General features: G+C 42.9%; 1 protein-coding gene across 1 annotated transcript in view; it reads right to left on the bottom strand.

Annotated features, from left to right (window-relative positions):
- Positions 1-21,903, bottom strand: part of NME7 (NME/NM23 family member 7) — a 99,402-nt gene that overhangs the window by 71,667 nt on the left and 5,832 nt on the right. The window contains exons 2-5 of the mRNA XM_056858168.1: positions 18,821-18,934; positions 6,200-6,307; positions 1,939-2,105; positions 953-1,063 (exon numbers count right to left, since the gene is read on the bottom strand). Of these exons, the coding sequence (XP_056714146.1) occupies positions 953-1,063; positions 1,939-2,105; positions 6,200-6,307; positions 18,821-18,934 (500 nt within the window). The remainder of the gene's footprint in view (positions 1-952; positions 1,064-1,938; positions 2,106-6,199; positions 6,308-18,820; positions 18,935-21,903) is intronic.

The following is a 21,903-nucleotide window of genomic DNA, read 5'->3' as shown; positions in this document are numbered from 1 at the left end:
AACCTTGATTTGGTGTTCAAAGTCTACTATATATCACCCAAGCAAAACAAGCATTATTTATAAAGCGATTGGTGCCAGGGCTCAAGCCTGTACTAAAGTTTGCCTCTAAGACTTCCTTTTCCTAAAAGGTAAATCATGCAGAAAAGAGAAAATGTGAACAAATTTGGAGTCAGTTGACAGCACTCATGATACCCAAAGTACCCATGATGCCCAAATTATTCCTGATGCTTGGCCAGGAAAAACATGCATGCCCCCTGCTGAATTAGGAACAGAGTGAATAGAAGGGAGATGCAAATATGACTGCAGGGCAGAATCTCTGAATCCAGCACTCAAGCTTGCCTATGATATCCACAATACTGGTCCAGCAACCAAGCATGCAGTTCCATGCAGATGCTACGTGCCATCCATTTGACAGCACTCTTGATCTACTTGGGGGAGGAGCTTGATCAGTGCTATTAAAAATGGATTCTGGACCCCTGAGTCTCCAAACAGGTAACTGGGATGTTGGGTAGCCACTAGCATGTACACAGGCCTGTACGTCAGCACAAGATCCCATGTCTGTTGATCATGATGTAAAAGGCTAGGGATCAAACTACACACTGCCTTTAATACATAGCTCTCCCCTGCATCACCTGTTAATATTTACTTGAGGCAGATGCTTGATGTTGCATGAATCATTATGTCCAGGTTTTCCTTGCTTCCCTCCCATACATTGGCTTCTATGGGGGGGGAGGGGAGAATGCTTTGTGCAATGGATTCAGGTATCTGTTTCAACCAAATATTGCAAGGAGATGTGGAGAGGATATGTGAGCTGGCAGCACCCACACGTTTTAAGGTAATATGTAGTTTCACTTTAAGATAAAGGTTTTTTTAAATGTGTAAACCAATGAAGCGGATGAAAAGTACAATAATACATATTTAAATAATTTAAAAACTGTTACCAAAGCCTTACCTTGCTAATGTCGTCATTTTCGCTTTAGTTATTGTAAAACCTGCATTCAAAATCATATCAATGATTTCCCCAAGCTTGGTGGCTGCATCAGGTTTTAATAAAGCCAAGGTTCTAAAAAAAAACAAAAAACATCAAGCTAGAAATACTATGAAGTTTAAATCTCTGTTCCTTACCAGTGCTAGACAATATTGGCCTGCAGTTCACAATCACTGAGAGATATTTACCATAGTCATTTATAGACAGGATACAAGAAATTCAAGGCCCACTTTATATCTTGTGGTTGCCACTATTTGGCCACTGTCAGTTTCTCCATGGCATCAGTTATCACACTGTGAGGAATCTGTGAATTCATGATGTTGTCACCAAATTCCAAAGAGAAAGGGCTGCACTGTCACAGAGACATTTTTTTAGTTGCAGGACCTGTGAAAGTCCCCAGTTATGGAACTGTACAGAAGCCAGCATGAAGAAGTCACTTTTTCTTCCCAACTGAAAACAGGCTTTTGGACTGTGTTGGTTAGGCTCAAATTCCATAATGTAGTGCTGCTTTCAAAGGAGCATGGGGCAAGTCTCTCACATCACAGGGGAAGGTTATGCGAATGTAGTCAAATCACCACATGATCACCACATGAATGCCATGATTTGGTACTTTACAGACTATAACTCTTTCCTCTTCCCTAAACCCTATTTTTCTTTCATGTGGGTCTAATTTGATCAAATCAAATACCTTTCCCCTTTATCTGAAGAAGTGAGCTGTGACTCATGAAAACTCATACCTTGTGACAAATTTTGTTAGTCGTTAAGATGTGTGTTCTTTTCTGCTTTCCCCTGATTTTTTTTTTTAATTTGCTATGCAAACTGGTATAATACCACTCTCCTCATACAGGGACTTTCTCTCACTAAACCCTCTGGAAGTGAAGCAGTATTACTGGTCAAATAGTACATAAAAATGAAAATAGTGCAGCAACTCAAAGACTACGTTTTCTCACCTTTCTTTGCGACTGCCCAACATGCGGGAGGTATACTGATCCCCATAGTCAACCAAATTGAGATGGCGAGAAAAGATCGTGATTTTGTTGCCAACAAATAGATCTTTAAAATGCAGATCTTCATATTTTGTACGATTCAGGAATCTACAGCGATTCTTCATGTCATACTGCAGGGTAAAGATGCTGAGTCATCCACAAGCAAACCTAAAAGTTCCAGTTTCTCTCATTATAAAACAGTATAGAGTTATGATGAAGTCGTTTTCAGAACTAAATCTCACAAGTACTTTTTCAGAGGTACTTTTCAGAACTGATGAATGTTCTTCCCATCTGTACATACTGGAACAATGAGGGAAGGGGGGAATCAGGCAGAAGTTGGGAGGAAACCCACACTCAAAATTTTTCCCATTTTCTCTTTTCTAGCAGAACTTGTGGATATTTTCAGATTTTTCTCCATAACCATTGCTAGGAATAATTTTTAAGCTAATTCTACATCCAATATTCTGCTCTAGCTGCTGGAATCTGCGCAACATGTCAGATTTCACACTGTGCATTTCCAAAGACCTTGGATATAAGGAAACTGTACCTGGAGGCACATTCTGTAGCAGAAACTCAAGTATCTTTGTGAGTTAAACTAAATGATCTGCTTTAGTAAACCTGTAAACGAACAGGCAATAGCTGTTCTGTTTGACATCTTCAATTATGTCCTAAAATAACTTTTCAGTTCTTATTAATGAGAATATTCATTAGAACACGTAAATATAACTATGGAGAGCATTATCCCTAAATTAGGTAATTCTTACAGACAAACCAGAAAGAGCAAAAATGTGGCAAATAAACATTGCCTATTGAGATTTTCATTGATTTATAGGAAGGTTTACAAGTGCAGATCCTATCTTACAAAAGGTTCCTGCTAAACAAGTAGTTCAATAGTAATCAAGTGAACTGTTCGAAGTAGGTAGCTTCCAGATTGAAACTATACTTTCTACTCTTGAATTGTCACAAAGCATTTACGAGCAAAGAGAATTAAAGTAAACATAGGCAGAGCTTTCATATCCAGAAGCATCCATTATTCCTATTATCTTTGGAAGCAGTGACCAACACCCAGATCCCCATACTTGGGTACCCAAGGGTCTAATGCATACAGACATAACTACCAGTCAATATTTCCCTGTTCATACAACTGAAGGAGCAACTTCACACATGCATTCCCTTTATGTGCATAAAAATATTTTTCCATAGATATGAATAGAAGGGGGCATGCTCAAGATCCAACCCAATGTTTTGATTCAATCTAGCATGAGCAGAACACTGGTTGTGCAGGTAAGCTTTCCTGTCTATTCCATCCTACGGTATTCTGCTGTGCCTACTAAAATCATACCCCCAAGTGCAGTCAGCAAAACTGCCCCCACTTTCCACCAACGGAAAACATCGTTAGGATCCACCACAGTAATGCATGAAAGGTCCAAAGTCAACACTTGAGTCCTGCAACCTGATAGGAACCTGGACAGAAATTCTTCAAACCAACTATGTGCTCAATGCATCCATTTTATGCAACCAGATTTTAGGTATTTTTAATCATAAGTGTTTAATACTGCTTATTCCCAGTGTGGCGTAGTGGTTAAGAGTGGTGGTTTGGAGTCGTGGACTCTGATCTGGAGAGCTGGGTTTGATTCCCCACTCCTCCACATGAGTGGTGGAGGCTAATCTGGTGAACTGGATTTTTTCCCTCTCCTACACACGAAGCCAGCTGGGTGACCTTGGGCAAGTTACAGCTCTATTAAGAGCTCACTCAGCCCCACCTACCTCACAGAGAGTCTGTTGTGGGGAGGGGAAGGGAAGGTGATTGTAAGCCGGTTTGAGTCTCCCTTAAATGGTAGAGAAAGCCGGCATATAAAAACCAACTCTTCTTCTTCTAAGTAGGCATAACAGTACAGCTTTAGGCATCTTATAATTTCTTAATTTCAAAAGTAGTTTTTAGATGTCCCTCAAAAATATCAGAAAACTTTTTTCCAATTCCAATTTTTCATCCAAACCTTCAGAAGTAGAGATGCAAATTCCCAGTTTTGAAGCCATGGGGGGAAATCAGAAGTGTTGAGAAAACTGGAAAATATCCATATTTATTTTTCTATCAAACCTACATTTCTTTTACTGATTTAACAACACAAAATGCATCATTTATAATGTAAGAATATACAACTGCATTATCGGGTATATTTATGGTACATAAAAGTATAAATATCTTTGGTTTCCATAAGAAAAATTGCAAGTATACCCAATACTTCAGAAAGAGTTGCAAACTGCTATACCCTATGCTACCATTGTACGTGGATCTTTCATTTTTGCCATCTGAAAGGTAGGAAAATATAAAAGTTGAAGGTAGAACACAAGTTATGTGGTAAACAAAAGAAAGTATTATTTGAACAGAAACGCAGAGTCAGAATATGTTGGATTACCAGCATGTTTGGATACTGAGCTAGACTTCATAGCCCTGAAAACATTGACCTCTTTAATAACATGCTATAATGTGTTTAATGGGAATCTTTCTCCCTTGTTTTCTAGAGAGCTTCTAGTTTCTAGAGGGCTTTTCTGCACAGGTTGCACTGTAAAAAATGGATCACAAACTTACTTGAATAAATAATTAGGGATTATGGTCTATAGTACTGTTGCGTATAATAGGATCCTATTATATAATTTTTGCACCACTTAATGTGTCACATTAATACTTATGCTACACTTCCATTCTTTCCAACTGGTTCCAGACTTCTACAATCCTAAATGCATTGTTTATTGAAGGTCCCATTTGCATCTCTATTCAGAAGACCACACAACAGTGTTCTCTGACTAAATTTCAATCCCCATTCTACATGCTGCAAATGACAACAGTCAGCTGAAGTTGTGGGGAGTGGAAAGGAAAGAAAGAGGAACACAAAGTTCATGACTTGACCACCAAGTGCCCCTCATAGGTTTTTTTTTTTTAAAAGGTAAAGGTCCCCTGTGCAAGCACTGACCCATGGGGTGACGTCACATCCCGACGTTTCCAAGGCAGACTTTGCTTACGGGGTGGTTTGCCAGTGCCTTCCCCAGTCATCTTCCCTTTACCCCCAGCAAGCTGGGTACTCATAGATACTGAGCACAAAATCACTCATAGGTACTGAGCACAAAATCACTCATTTTTTATGCTGTTCGGCATTCAGAATCACAAAGGCTAGGCTTTCTACTGCAGTCAAATAATACTTACCGGTATGCTTTCCTGTGTGGCTTTGCAAGGCAATCTTCCAAGCACCAACTTTCAATTATTTCCCAGTTTGCTCTAATAATATTTAGTGACTCTAATATTTACTGCAAACTCTCTAATGTCTTCTAAATCTTCAGAGTGACAAATTGTAATATTAAAAATACATATATGAATTCCCCTGCCCTCCTGTAATTAAAATGCTTTGTATACTTCAAGTTATTTATAAATCTGATTAAAACAAAGAGACAGGTGCACAACAGAGTGGGTAAACAATGGTAACATCAACATCCTACTTGGTAAATACAGCTTGCAGATTTGTTCTTCTCCCTCTTGCACCGATTTCATAGCCAAGTGTAAGTGAAATATTTTGGTTTGGACCCAGAGAACCCCTTAGATGCATGCCTAGAAGCACTGAGCGGTCTCCTTTTTCACATGGCAGCTACTCATGTTGCATCAGAAGCTTTCCCCAAAGTTTCTCTGAGTTTCAGAACCAGCTTGCCAGGAGTATGGTTCGAAGGGCAGATTCCTAAACCCCAGTGTGCATCTGGAGCTCTCTACATAGTCCTGTGAATCCTAGACACGGACCCGATTCCTAAATATTGTGAATGATGTTTAGGGTTGCCAACTGCCCACTTATGGTGGGCAATCCGGAGATAAATTATCCATCTTTTTACTGGACAGGCCGGAAAATAGCTGTTCAGTAAATTAGTTTGGCAACAAACTTTACTCTTCTTCTATCCACAAGTACTTTATAATATCGTCAGAAAGTACTAGAAAGGCTCTCTCAGTTAACATCCTTAGCATCATTGTTTCCATCTATTAAAAACTGCCTCAATTCTAATGTGCATTTATGGAAAGAAGAAATAATACCCTATTTTCCACATAACTGATAGCATTTAAATCCCAGGATTGAAAAACAACTCTGGATATTTTTATTTTCTGAGAAATCATGCCTGTGTTGCCAAGGGTAAATTGTTTTTATTCTCAAACAATTATGCAAACATCTTCTGATAACAAGAATCTTACCATCTCAACTGATCCATCTTTTGGGTAGTACAAAAGCTCATAACGTCGAAAAAGTGAAGCATTTGCATCATACCACTCTGCAATGAAAGCAAATCTTTCATCTTGACTCTGAAAAAAAAGGAAGACTTCAGTAATAATCTCAAAAACAATGACTAAAATTTCATCCTTTATACAAATGAAGATTTTTTTTCCACCAGCAAGTAAATCTTAGCATAACACATAGCAACAACTTTGTTGGATTATCTGGCTCAAAATATGCCAGCACAAAACTGGGTATTTTCAATTTAATTACACACACAAAATAAATCTAGTCTTGCACAAGCCTAGTCTTTTACCTTCATGATCAACATGGTTCTGTCCCACCCACAGTTAGGAACAACTGCATGTCCTATTGAACACTTGACAGTGTAGTGACCAATGGAACAACAAAGCAACCACCGTTTTGGAAACAAAAGGGCACTCTTGTATAACCACAGTCTCATACTGAAACAACCACTTATCAGAACAAAATAATCTCCTGGTTTCCCCTGCTCCTTCTACAAAAAATTGCAGAAGATACTGTCACAGAATTACTTTCAATCTGTTTTGTATTAATTGGGGGGGGGAATCTGTGACTTTACCATGCCTTTACTGACAAATCTTTGCTTTAAAAGGCTTAAGTTTGTCATTTTGCATCCAGCGTAATAACTGCAGTAGTAGTTTAACAACAGACACAATCAAGCAGCAGGTTTATCACTGCCTCATTAACCACCTGATCACATCACTTATTACTATTATTACTACTGGGGAAACAGTGTCCTGAACTGTCCCTAGAAGCTAAAATGACTAAACTGAGGCTGTCGTTCTTTGGTCACATCATGAGAAGATAAGAGTCACTGGAAAAGATAATAACGCTAAGAAAAGTAGGAGGCAGCAGGCAAAGAGGAAGACTCAACATGAGATGGATTGACTCCATCAAGGAAGCCATGTCCCTCAATTTGCAAGACCCGAGCAAGGCTGTTAACGATAGGATGTTTTAGAGGACATTGATTCATAGGGTCGCTCTGAGTAGGAAGTGACTTGATGGCACTTAACACACACACAACCGAGCCCTGATCAAGCAACATTTTAACATTTCTGTGTCGGAACAGGCCTTTTGACCTGCAGGCCCTGTTTTGTCCTGCCCTCAAAGGGGCACATTTCTCCCTCTTTGGGGCATCGCACTGCCAACTACTGGCCTTTCTAGTAATTACCCACTGAGCGGGCCAGGGCTCTTCTTCCCTGCATTGCTGTTCTAAGGGCCCACCTTGTGCATGCGACTCCTGCTACCATGAGGACAGCTTGCTACACTTGCACACCACTGGGGGATTAGTAGCTTGCCAAATGATTGACTGCTCCTGGCACCTGTTTAAAATAGTGTGTTTGAACAGCGGAGGTCTGGATGGTACAGAGAACAGCTGCAAATATTAAAATTTATAAAACATTTGTTAAAAAGAAAATGCCCACATGCATACTCAGCACAGCAAGGGATACAAAAAAAAAGGTACAAACATTCAGTTCCTCTGTTCCCTGCACCTGTGTATGCCTTTGCTGATGTTATTCTAAGGCAGGCTCCTTGACTTAGAAGTCGTGGTGTTTCCAGAACATTCCCATTGCCTTGGAGCCCTTGTTCAGGCCTGCAATCCCCCACATGGCAATGGCGGCCTTCAGCAGGAGCCCAGGGGAGAGCTCCATCTGCCTGGTTGGAATCAGCAAAAAATAGGGCTTCCCCTCTTTGCCAAGGAGTTCATACCACCTACTTAGGAACTACACTACAGCTATTAAACGACCTGCTCTCTCAACACCAGCCCCTTCTCACCTTCAGCGTGGGGATAATGCTATTTACTAACTGCCTTGAAGGGATCTTGTATGGATTACAGAGATAATGTATGTGAAGAATCTGAATGCTTAAGTAGCAGTATAATAATAGTATTACGATTATTATCATCATGCTCTGCCTTAAGCTCTTTTAGATATGCCAGGTGACATTACCACCCCCACCCCACCGTATTTGCCTGGCAAATTCTTCACTAACAGACCTTGCCTTTCGAACTTTAGATCTTCCTACTTTTTATACTATAGCATTCAATACAGGTGATGATATTATCATGAATATCAGAAAAAGCAGATGGTTTTTTTATCTGCCGATTGTTTACAAACCTGGTCCTTGAGCAATATCACTATGAAAGAAAGGCATGCTTGATATGAAAAATGAACCGAGTCACAGAAGCATATTGGGAGATGTATGTAAACAGCTGCAGTTGATATTCTCAGCTGAACAGTGGCTCCTCTTGTCTGCTTTTCCTGCTTTACAAGTAACTGTCTAATTTCTCCCAAGGCATATGCCTTACAGTAGGATTTCATATCACTGTCTGGTGGTATTGATCTTTTCAGGAAGAAGTGCTCTGGTATTTGAGACTACTTGTATTTTCCCCTAATCGAACCCCAAAAACAAATACCTTCATCCCTTGCAGTCAGATCCTGAATTGTCAAAAACGATGTAAACGCTTTCTTAGATCCAATTGTGAATACACTTAAAATAAAAGGGGGAACATGAAGGACATAGTCTTATCAAAGAAGAGCTGCAAAGCATGTGTACCAGTTCAACTAACTCCAGCGGAAATCTCTGCTCTCTTTTTTTCTATCTAAACTGCAAAAACTCCCTATTTTATACACACCTGCGCAGCACAGACCCTAGATTCCACTCCTGCCTATCTCTGGAAGGTGTTACGTTTCCAAGGCTGGTTTCCTGGCTACAACATCCCCAGACATTAAAGGACTATTTTGTGGGAGAAAGCAATGTCTGGTGTACAAAAAGAAGAGAAGACGACCCTGCCGGGGGCAGCGAGAGGAAAGGTCAGTTAGATAGGATAGTGAGGTCAGCACCTTCTTTCCTGATAAGTGTCATTCCATGTCTGTCTTCAGACTGCTATTCTTAGGGCAATATCCTGTTCCTTCTCGGAAGTTCCTCAACTCTCCATCTCTCTCTCTTGGCTAGGCTGTTACCGCACTAGGTACTCCCAGCGATGTATCAAGAGTTTGGAAATGTAATAAAAAACATCACTTTAAAAGGGTTTTGGGATGCAACGGCTAAAAAATGGTTGGAAGACGTCTTCACAGCTAAAGGGGCCAAACAAAGTGAGAACAGTATTTTTTATAACAGTTTCAAACTCTTAATACACCGGTGGGAATACATAGAAAGTGTGAACAGTATTTTTTATAACATTTTCAAACTCTTAATAATCGCTGGGAATACCTAGCGCGGTAACAGCCTAGCCGAGAGAGAGAGATGGAGAGTTGAGGAACTTCCGAGAAGGAAGTCTCTATACTACCAAGTATGTTAATTACTGAAAAAAGCTTTCTCTACACTTCTATCAGTTTGTGCACGGTTATTGTGTTAATCACTCAGACACCACATTTAAGATTGTTTTGTTAAAATCTCTAGCACTCATCAGCTGCTCGTTTAAGATGCCCAAACTCCTGGTAATACTAGAGAGGCTTTTAATGATGTGTTTCTTTGCACATCCTCATATCCATCAGTTGAGCTTTCCTTTCCATAAATTTCAGTTGAGGGATTAGTCGCAAAACATGCCATTTAAACTTTCAGCAACCAGGAACAGGGCATCCAAAGAAACCAGTTCCAAGCCAGTCATTTCCCACTGCTGAGGAAGAATGCTATTGCAGCCTTACTGTGACTCACTGGATTCAGGGCCTGGCTGAAAAAGCTCTCGTGACTCTTTTGTTCCCCACAAAATTGTGTGTATGCCCAGCTGGTATGGGGAACGAAAAGACAACCAGAAGTCATTTCCATCTGCAGTTGCAGCTGTCTAAATGAACTATATTAGGAATGGGCAGTTCTTCTCTCTCATCTTTTACACTAACTAGCCAGATCATGCCAAGACATTGTGGTCTTTGACAGCATTCTGTCTTCTGGGAAAGATACCGTATGTTTGATTTCTAGAGCTACTAAGCCTTCATGTTTCAATTTGACATGGTGCCACCTACTTGCCATTTTAGAGCTTTTTTTTTTTTAAAAAAAGTATTATTTCGTTACTGCTATGACCTGTAGAAGTCACAGAAATTTGCATCTGCCCCTTCGATTCTGGTTGAGAGATTTTATTTTTAAGATTAGTCACAGGAAACAGATCCTGAGAGCAAAACACATCTTCAACGCCTATAGTGCACTGAAATGGTTTCCATGACAAGGAATAACACACACACTTCAGAAATCATCATTAACTTCAGGGTCTTGACATAGCCTTTAATGAACACCATACAAGGAATGCAACAGATAAAGAAACAGTAATTAACTGGTTACATTATTTGCCTTTGTACTGACCTTGGGTGCTTTGTTTTAACAACTGCTATAATATTCAATTAGGCTAGGAAAAAAAACATAATTTAAGTTGCCTTGAAAGCAATCCTAAGCAACTCTACTCAGAATCCTACTCAGGTCTGTTCACTGGGGTTTACTTCTAGGGATGTGTCGTTAGGACTACACTGTCGATTCCTTAGCAACTAGTATCGGTATCTAAAGTCATGGCTTCATCCAAAAAGGAAAAGAAGGCAATTGCATGTGCTAATTCCTGTAAATATGGCTAATATTTCTAGAAATGAAGCTGAGTCAGGAAAGAAAAAGTGCAGGTGGTAAAAAGAATCAGATAGCCTATCCAAAGGTTGGCCTGATGGTATCCCTACTCCTATACATTGATTTGCCGGTTCAGGAACCAACCTCGGCCTGGCAGGTACAGGATCCTCGCACACTGCTCACTGAGCAAGGAGGAAGAATACATCTGCATATCTTTCCTTATCTTGTATGTAAAAGGAAAAGGCACTCCGTTTGAATATGCCAAAGTATTCAAAGCGCTGAAATCCTAAACTGACAAAAGGATCTCTCTAAATCGGATGAATGGGCAACACAATGACAGCTGAGGTTGCATATAAGTGGAAAGTGATGTACAATGGGACCACAAAATCCTGCCAACATACACACTTACGGCGTCTGAAATGGTTGTGACTACCTGTTAAAGTGATCCTGGCAATCATGGTGGATAGCTCACTTAAAGTACTACCTTAGCATGAAGTAGCAATGAGAAAGGCAAATTCAGTTTTTGGAACTTTTAAACAAGAGAATAAAAGTAAAATGGCACTTGTCACAATAGTGTAATACTGGGCCCAGTTCTGTCACCTCACCCATGAAACTAAATTTTGAAGTTGGAAAAAGTACAGAAAGGGGCAACTAAAATGGTCAAGAATTGGTATCCTTTGCTGAGGAAAGGCTAATGCATCAGGGGGTGCTTAATTTGAAAGGAAAAAAAAGATTAAGGGGTACCAGAAGAGACAGCTAAATATTTTTTCTTCTGTCACAATAAAAATTTGGAAATACCCAATGAAGCTGATTGTAAGCAGGGTCAGAAAAGACAAATTTCTTCAAGCAACCCTTAATTGACACATGGAATTCATTACCACAAAATGTGTGGTCTGCAAAAGGTCAGTGCATGCCACCCCCCTAAATACTCCCATCAAGCCCTTTCCATCCACTAGATCCAGTTACGCCAACACAGGAGCTCATCTAACTTGACAGGGAGGACTAGATGAAGATATGAGAAGTGTGAACATTTCCCCGATGCCCTATAATGGCATGTCTGCTCAAGTAAAAGAACTAAGATAAGAGTGGGGGGAGGGGGAAGCTCTCTTTAGTTTAATGGGTTTCCCCTCCCATGTGTCCACTGTACACATGCAGGGAAGGTTCATACCCCAAACGGATTGGCTTTGAGAGAGAAAACTGACTTTCATTAGATTTATTGAGAACCCCCCCAAAAAGCATTCATGGAAAATGTTATAAAGAACAACACAACAAAGAAAGAACACAAACTGTGCCATGCCAAAACCCCATTAGTAATGCTAAGTACTACATGGAAATAAGGCTTCATGTGCTACTCTCTAATCAGTGTTCAGAAACGAAAAGAAAGCTGCACTAGGCTTCTCCAGCACCCCTGCATCTGCTAAGCTGAAAGGAAGGTTAACGAAACTGTGAAGAAAACAAGGCACAGCAGCGGCACTCCCATGTTCTGTACCGACCTTCGTTCTTGCCATGCTGTGTAACAGTAACAAAACAGCTCAGCTACCCACAAGCCTCAAGGATCCACAAATTAAGATGATGGATTTGAACTTATCCAAAAGTGACAAAAGACAAAATATGTATCCTGTAGTAAGGTGGATGAGCGATGCCCTTCATTGCTGCTTCAAGGGGGGTGGGGCGAGCAGCTTTCAAGGCAAGCTGGTAGAATTTAAACGAACAAGACTGATGAACAGGACGTCTGGCCATCACCAAGGCAGTAGTGTTCAGAAAACATGAACTGAGGATTGGGGTGGTGATCTTCAAGTATCAGGCAGCGTGAACATTTTAGAAACAGCCAGATATTTGGGCAATAAGCAGTTGCTTTTTCCATTAATCTGGAAAAGGGGTGCAGATTATGAAGCGGCCACCATTTCTTCTTTCCTTGGTCATGCATTGCTTGGAAGCTCCAATTATTACACTCCTGCCTTATCTAGCATAAATGAAGCTCCCCCCACATACTAACTCTATAGGTCAGGGATGGGGAATCTCAGGCCCGGGGGCTGTATGCGGCCCCCGAGGACATTTTTTGTGGCCCTCGGGAGCTCCGGGGCCCTGCCGCAGAGGTGGGGCGCAGGGCGGCTCTCCCCGAGGGTGTTCCTGGGGCTGCGGCTTACAGGGGCGCTGCGGCGCCCTTTGGACCTCCTCTCGCCGACTGTCGGCTGTTGGTCGGTGAGAGGAGAGGGGAGGGACGCTTCCCCCAAGGCTGCCCCCTACAGCCACAGCGTGCAGGAACACAGCGGTACATTGTAAGCCCCTCTCGCTGCCTGTTGGCTGTTGAGCAGCGGGGGGGGGGAAGAGGCCAGTGGCTCCTGGCGGCAGAGCATGCATGCGGGAGCCGATCGGGCTTCGGGGAGGGGGGGCTTTTGTGGACTCAGGGGGGGAGGGTATGGAGACTGGGGCCCGGTCACACGGGGCTCCGTGCGCCGCCGTGTGTGTGGGCGGGGGAGGCAGGGAGACTGGGGCCCGGTCGTGCGGGGCCGGCATGCGTGGGTGTGTGTGTGGGGAGGACGCTTTTCTCTCTTTTCTTCCTCTTTTTCTGTCACTCTTTCTCCTTTCTCTCCCTCTTTTTCTGTCTCTTTCTTTGTCTCCCTCCGTCCTTTTCTTTCTTTCCCTCCGTCCTTTTCTTTCTTTCTGCCCCTCTCTCCATTTCTTTCTCCCTCTTTCTCTGTTTTCCCTCCTCCCTTGCCGATCGACTGTGGGCTGCGCCCCCCTGGCACCTAGTTTGCTCGGGCCCATCGCTGGCTGCCCTCCCGCCTGGGAGGGGGGAGCGGGGGCACCCTGCAGGCCTTCTCTGTGTGGCCTCCCCTGGGGTTCCCAACCTCCAGGTGTTGGCTGGAGAGCTGGCAACCCTAGCCTCTCCCCCACACACACCGGGAGATCTACACCTAGTATGGCCCCTGAATGATGTCATAAATGTGCAAATGGCCCTTGGCAGGAAAAAGGTTCCCCACCCCTGCTATAGGTGCTGAGAAACTTGGCTGCTACATAGCCCAAATGAATCTGTGACCGTATGGTGACGAAAGCCATTAGACAATTCATCTAGTGACAAGCACGTATGGTCCAGTCATTTCAGACAAGCCCACTGTCAGGAATGCCTTTGTACATATGAACCCAATGATTATTGAGATTTTCAGGAGAGGGTCTGCTTTGGCTAGTTGGAACCAGATGGGCAAGAATGCAAGTTATGGCCTGCTCTACTGGGACATATAAATATGTGGAAATCCCCAGTAAGTCTCGCCTAAATGCTCCACTGCTTGGGTTTAAACATACAAATGTATATGGACACATAAAGCTGCCTTACATCATTGGTTCATCTAGCTCAATACTGTCTACTCTAATAGACACTCTCCAGTATTTCAGGGGAGAGAGAGATCTTTGCCAACACCTGCTCCCTGAGACCCTTTCACCAGAGATTCCAGGGATGGAACCTGCATTGTAAAGCATGTGCACTTCCACTGAAGTCAGTGGGGGGGACTGTGGAAAGACGATTTCCAGCTCATACAATTCGGGCTGTGCAGATTAAAAGGAGTCCCGTTAACAAAGCTTCTGCCTGAAATGTTGAAGAGTTGCTATTAGAGTTGCCTCACCCCCTGAAACTCTGTGGTCAGCTCCGTCTCCTGCAGTACCCATTTTGTGATTGACTCTATCTCCTGCTGCAGCCATTTTGTGGTTGCACCCGCGACCCTGTGTCAGAATTCCAAATGTGCCCACCAGCTCAAAAAGATTGGGGACCCCTGCATTAGAACATGGGGGAGAGAGAAAAAATTAAAACTATTATCAACAGCAGGCTGCAATAACGAGCAAGTGAAAGAATGCTTCCATACAGAGTTAGCATGTTAAAGTCTCTGCAGATGCATTAAACAAACAATTCTCATAGTAGTGCACATAGCAAACTGTTTTAAAAAGTGCATCACTTGGAGAAAACAGAATCAACAATTTCAACAGGGCTGACATTCAAAATTGTGATGGCCTAGACCAGGGGTCTGCAAACTGCGGCTCGCGAGCCACATGCGGCTCTTTGGCCCGTTGAGTGCGTCTCTCCGAACTTGGTTCGGAGCCCCTGCTCTTGTGCCCGCTCGCGCCGGCAGCCGGGCTGCGGAGCCGGCGCACCTGAGAGAGAGAGAGCGGGCGAGCAGGCGCGCTGTCTCTCCCCCCCCCCCTCGCCATGGAGAATGGCCGGGTCCCCATTTCCCTTGCCCTCAATGGTTGGGAGGCTAAAGCCTCCCCTCCCCTCTAGCCGCGCGATTGCTGGGCAGGTGGCTCAGCGGTTCCTCCCCCCCCCACCTATCAGCTGTTGGGCGGGGTGGGCTTCCTTTGGTAGACCTGGCCTCTGGCTGAGTCCCATTGGGAGGACATGTGTACCCACTGGCTTTCTTGTCGGTAGACCTGGACTCCGAGGAGGGGAAAAAGTCCCCCTTCAGAGGCCAGGTCTACCAATTGGCTTCTATGGGCCTCCGGAGGCCAGGTCTACTGCCAAGAAAGCCAGTGGGTAGACCTGGCCTCCCAATGGGACTCAGCCGGAGGCCAGGTCTACCAATAGGCTTTTATGGCGGTAGACCAGGCCTCCAAACGAGGACTCTGGACGGGGAGGGGGAAATGGCAGGGACTTACAATTTAATTTTTATCAATAAATAAGATCACTATTAAGTATGATATCAAGTTTTATTCACTGTACCTATAGTTTAATTAAGACTTAAAACTTTAATTAAAGTTTATTAATAAACAGTGTACCTACCTATATAGTTTAAGTTTAAGAAATTTGGCTCTCAAAAGAAATCTCAATCGTTGTACTGTTGATATTTGGCTCTTTTGACTAATGAGTTTGCCGACCCCTGGCCTAGGCAAACCGACATCCTCAACCTTTCAGTGGATCCTGTTATCCTGTCCTAGTGTATCTTATCTAACCCTGTGATGAGCTGTGCAGCAGTAGGTCTTTTACCACTCACTGTTTCTTATCAGCATTAGCCAGTTGCCCCCTTCTTCGCAGTAAACCAGCTACAACCATAAGTCGCTCCTCAGCATCCTATTCCCCTGGCCCATGCATCACTATGACTACTGATATGCGTTGATCTCAGAATGTCCAGCCATAATTTCCCTCGCGAAGGTAACAAAAGCTATTTTTGCTCTTGCTTCCACCAAGCTTTTATAGTCCAACAGTCACATCCTAAAATGGCAGCAATAACATATAACCTTTTCAGAAGAAGCAAACCACCTCATCACAAAATATGACAATGCAGCATCACATAGTGGCTCACATTTCTAGCAAACAGCACCAAAGGTGTGGAGGGGAGGCACAGAGAGGAGGTAGATGCAACTGAAACTTCACACTTGTTGGACTCTCATCAGTTTGTTTCCTCAGAATTTGAAGACAAACAATTACAGGTCAAACTTTCAATAACAAATGAGTATTTGAATATCATATTTGTGACAGGAGGTGTTCACAAATTATCCACTATAACCTTTAACAGAATTTTCTCTCCCCTCCCCCCATTCTTTAATGTTGCCTTCTTCCAAAAGAGCTCACTGCTTGATCTTATCGCTAATCCTGCCCTTCCTCCAAGGAGTTCAAGGTGGTATGAACTGGAACCCAGGTGTAAATCTGGCCTTCTGTCTACGCTGCCACAATGATTCGCTGCACCTAATGCTATTCTGAGCAATTCTAACCAGAATGAGCTCCCCTGGAGCCGCTGGGAAGGTGAAGAGTGACCTTCAGCCAGTTGATACCAGTGTGCGTTAGCACCAAACAGTTTGAAAGACAGTTCCAAAGAGCACACATTTGGCATTTACCCTGAACATTACGAGAATATCGTGGCCTATTAAAAATTTATTACCTTGCTACACCTAAGGCAAAGAACTCCACCAATCCCTTTCTTATTCACTACTGGGAACATTTTGAGCCAGTTCTTATTCTGCACTATATTTCAACCAGTTTCCTGCCAAGGCAGCCATTAAAGTTAAAAAAAAATATTTCCCCTCGTGTTGTGTAAAACATTAACTGTTATGTCATTCAACTGAATACAGATTGCAGCCAGAACATACTATGGACTATTGTATACTCATAAATCCATTATCACAAAGACAGATATCAAGTTAATATTGAACAGTTGTTTTATTAAAAAAGAAAACCGATCTAAGAACTTTATTAAGGGGGAATTGTCAATTGAGGGGAATAGGGAAAAAATCCAGAGGAGTCCAAATGAAAGGCATATTATATATTATAATAAACAGAGTTACAGCCTTCTAGGTTCACTGAAGTTGATGTGCTTAGAAGGCTGTAAATCTGGTTGGGATCTTCCAGCTAATTTAGACTAGCTAATAAAATTAAACTTCATTAATATCCTCTATGATGCCAAAACCCAAGACTTCAGTCTGAATAAAAATTACAACCACTCCCTTACCAGAGAGCAGGATATTTCTATATGCATCTTGAACAACTAAAATGAAATGAATTAAACAAAGCAATCAGACGCCATACACCGAAGATTTTTAGAATTTCTATCATAATTTGGTCCCTGAGCAGGAACGCAAACAGGCTGCAATCCTGAACAAAGTTATCAGTGCACTCCTAAGGATGATTTTTAAAAATAGGTAAAGGTCCCCTGGGCAAGCACCAGGTCATTCCTGACCCATGAGGTGACCTCACATCCTGACGTTTTCGAGGCAGACTTTGTTTATGGGGAGGTTTGCCAGTGCCTTCCTCAGTCATCTTCCCTTTACCCCCAGCAAGCTGGGTACTCATTTTACTGACCTTGGGAGGATGGAAGGCTGAGTCAACCTTGAGCTGGCTACCTAAAACCAACTTCCGTCGGGATCGAACTCAGGTCGTGAGCAGCTTGGACTGCAGTACTGCAGCTTACCACTCTGCGCCATAGGGCTCTGAGGAGGATTACACCCCTCTAAATGCCACGAGAGATCAGGCCCGCAGCATGGTGGGACCAGGAGATCTTGTGTCCCCCCCCCCCTTGTCAAGTACGAAAACAATCACGGTAGCTGTTTCAGCACCTGAAAAGGTATGGGAGGAGGCAAGATCACCCAGTCCTGCCATACTGATCAGGCCCTTGAGACAATTTAAAGGGCTGAGTTCACCTTAAAAGGGCATCAGACCCATGGACACAGTATCATCAACTTTGGCCACTGGAAGGGTATGACTCTGTTTAGGACTGCACTGTAAGTTGTTTAAAACCCATGGGTGGGAGGGGTAAGCGCAGGATTGCAATGGAAATCAAGCTGGAATGGTTGTGAATGCTCTGAAGTGCACCTGGGAAGGTTTCCAGTAAACTTCTTAGTCACTGCAGTAAGCACATAAGAAATCTGGCTACAACTAAGTAGCCAACTTTCTTCCAACATTGACTAGACTTCCTCACTGCATTCAGGAAAAGGGTCCTTAGAGTTTTAATTGTCCCTTAGTAAAAGGGTGGCATTTATAGTGACTACTTTTATAGAGCTACTACGTGCTTAATAAAAACACTTAAGTTATATTCTGATTCCAAACCAGGTGGAGCCTGGAGATCTCCCAGAATTACATCTGATCTTCAGACAGCAGAGATCACTTCCCCTGCTTTGGAGAGGGGGCTGGATGGCATTATACCCCCTGAGGTTCCTCCCTCCCCAAACCCCACTCTCCACAGGCTCCATCCCCAAATCTCCAGGAATTTCCCAACCCAGAGTTAACAACTTTAATCCCAACACTGTTTTGCAACTGTAACCCAAACAGCTAGACTAGCTCACACTGTTTTTCCCATAACTCTCTCATAACAGAGTAGCAACCAGAATTGTCAACACCGCAGTTTCCACTGCTGAGAGAAGAGGGATATCTACAAATGGTTCAAATTAATAAACACGAGCAGGAGAACCGCAAAGGCTTGGGGGGCCATCCCATTTTCCTCTCCTTCACTATTTCATATTTCTCTTTCTTGAAAGTCCCCACAGCCTGTCCCCTTTTCCTGCTTCCTTTTCTTCTTCCCGCCTCCCAGCCAACCTACCTTTATCAGCCCCCACACCTTCAGCTTTTGCTCCCCCTGGCAGCCTTTCCCCTGGAAAAATCTGGCCCATTTCTGCAGTGTCAGTTGCCAGGGCTGAGGTGCACGGTAGGGAACCTGCAAGGAAATGCGAGGGAATCTCAATTTCGCTTGTATCTCCCTACTCAGACTATTTCTTCTTTCTCTCTTCCTGGCAGCCTCCATATCCTCGCCTTTCTTTATTTCCTTCTCTCCTTCCTATCCAACTACCTACCTTTTATCTCCCCCATCTTCAGCTATGCTTATTATTCATCTATTTCATGTATACCCCACCTTTCTTCTCAATGGGGAACCAAAGCAGCTGACACTACTCTCCTCTGCTCCATTTTATCCTCAAAACCCTGTGAGTTTGACTAGGATGACAGCATATCACTGGCCCAAGGTCACACAGTAAGCTTCCATAAATGAGTGGGGATTTGAACCTGGATCTCCCAGATCCTGTTCTGAAACTCTAACCACTACACACCACTGGCTTTTGTGAGGTGGCTGCTGTTAAACATTAGCAAGCAGCTGGGCCTGGGTAAGTCATGCACACGGAGGGTTAGCAAGTCATCTGGTTATTACCGCCTGACCTGGCCCTGGTAAGTCCTCCCTTAAGGGCCAAAACAGCCTCCCCCTTCCTTTTACTGACAGAAACCAAGGCTTGAAGGCTGGCAATACAGTTGGGGTTGCCTGACAGCAACCACTGAGGGCATTCTTTCTTAAAGCTCAGGAGCTGCTTCTATCATTTTGGGGTTCTTTAACCCCCCCCCCCCCACACACACACACACTAAGGTTGGGGAGGGAGGGTTCAGATTTTCAGCAATCCTAGAGCGATTCTCAAGTTTGTAGAAAGATCCGTCTTGTTTGTCCATAGCTCCAGTCTTCATATTAAAGTGTCCAGAGATGGGGTCATGTTGAGAATTTGATGATGTTTGTATGAAGAAACTAATAAATAGGTGCAAACACGTACTGTTTAAACTGTACCACACATCTTTAAACTGTACCGGACAACTTTACTAACTATAGGGCTCCATCTAGTGTTCCCAAGAGGACAGATCCTTTCTTTCAAGTCTATCAACTTGGAGGTAGTAATCATCCTGTGTTAAATAATAGGTGATGTATGCATGGAAGCAAAGATTTATAAACAAAACACAGTGAATCAATAAAAACCCATCATATGTATATTCATGAAAATGTAAAATGAATGCAGATATTTAAATATTAGGGACATAGTCAGCATGCAGAGACACATGACAGATGCAGGAGGCATCAGATATATTAAAGAGTGTCAGGCTCATATTTGTGAAAGGAACTTAATAGGCCTTAAGGAAGTATTTTGATTTGGGGATCCCAGTAATAAAGCCATCTCCTCCCAGAACAGGTACATAAAATATGTTCAAAAGGTAGCAAAAACAACTAAGTGCTTTTATTGTGGCACAAAGATTAGAACCAGCTTCATTGGCAAATACACACACAAACAGCCCATTTTAGTCCTGCTTAAGCCACATTAAAATTAAAGCATAAGTGATACCTAACTTAAGTCCCTCTGATTATGAGGGGAGCTAAGCTCTGTCCCAGGGCAATTACATTTTGAAAAACTATTTTATGTTTTAGCAAAAAAAAATATGGCCCAAGACAAAGGAAAAACAGGGAGAAAAATTTGCTAGATGCACACAATGTTGCACACAGAGTCATGTGCAGAGACATAAAGCTTGGTTTCGTCACACAACGCATAGTTAAACGGTGGAACTCCCTGCCCCAGGATGTGGTGATGGCTGCCAACTTGGAAGGCTTTAAGAGGGGAGTGGACATGTTCATGGAGGAGAGGGCTATCCATGGCTACTAGTAAAAATAGCTACTAGTCATGATGCATACCAGTTCTCTCCAGGATCAAAGGAGAAGGCCTATTATATTAAGTGCTGTGGAACATAGGCAGGATAATGCTGCTGTTGTCTTGTTTGTGGCTTCCTAGAGGCACCTGGTTGGCCACTGTGTGAACAGATTGCTGGGCTTGATGGACCTTGGTCTGATCCAGCATGGCTTTTCTTATGTTCTAAGTCCTTAAAAGCCAGTCAGGTCCTTCTGATTTATGAGCCTTCCCCAAATGCTGAGTTGTATTCTTCCACTCTGCTCAGCTAAGTGAAGAGCCTTCTGCTGGAAAAAAGGCTCCACATACAGCTGAGCACCACGGCAGAACACAACCTACAGTTGTAGCCATTCTTTTTACAGCATGGATATACAGAGCTGCCTTATACTGAGCTAGACTATTAGGTTCACCTAAACCAGTAAAGCCTGCTGTGACAGAAATCCTAAAACTTGCTAAGGCTCAAGTATGCCACCTAAAGTGTCTGAGATCTTGGACTGCTAGAGATTCCATTAGAATGAGCTATTCACTTCCATTCCACATTGGACCATCCTGGCAGACTATCCCTTTTGGACCAGACCATCTATTTGTCATGGAAGTTCAGAGCCATTACTAGGTGCTTGATGGAGTCAGGACTATACTATATATGGTTCTGGCTGGTAAAAGTAGCCTCTGACATCAGAGATGTGGATCTGCATGGGATTGGAGAAATCTGCTTGTCATTAGAAAGGAGGCTGGTTTAGGTCCAACTTCATTTAGCATAAATATCTGGATGTTTAGGATTTTCCCTTGTCTTCAGTCTTCCGTGGAAACTGGGCCCACAGGAAGTTGGGTAGGGGTTATAGACTCTTTTGACTTCTTGTTACCACAAGGAACTCTGCAAATGCTCTGAGGAACCAGCTACAGCATAGGTAAAATATGTAGCTTAGTTGGTTCCACTGTATTGCTTTTCATTTCAATGTCTCTTTGCTGTTGTTGCTTGCTTTTCCCTATATTTTGTTTTGCCTTTTTCCCACCCTTTTTTTAATCCAACCACCTTTCCCTTTTTTCTCTATTTTACAATAAACCTTTTTATAAAGACATTTTTTGCCTTCATGTAGTACAATCTATTTCTCTGGGATAGTTCTCTTCCCCATGTACTAGATTGCACAGGTGCTACCAGGTTGGTTATACATTATTTTGTTATTGTTCTAGTGCTGAG

The sequence above is a fragment of the Euleptes europaea genome, chromosome 12 (assembly GCF_029931775.1).
Source record: "Euleptes europaea isolate rEulEur1 chromosome 12, rEulEur1.hap1, whole genome shotgun sequence".
NCBI classification, from domain to species: Eukaryota; Metazoa; Chordata; class Lepidosauria; order Squamata; family Sphaerodactylidae; genus Euleptes; species Euleptes europaea.
This window is presented reverse-complemented; position numbering and strand designations above follow the sequence as displayed.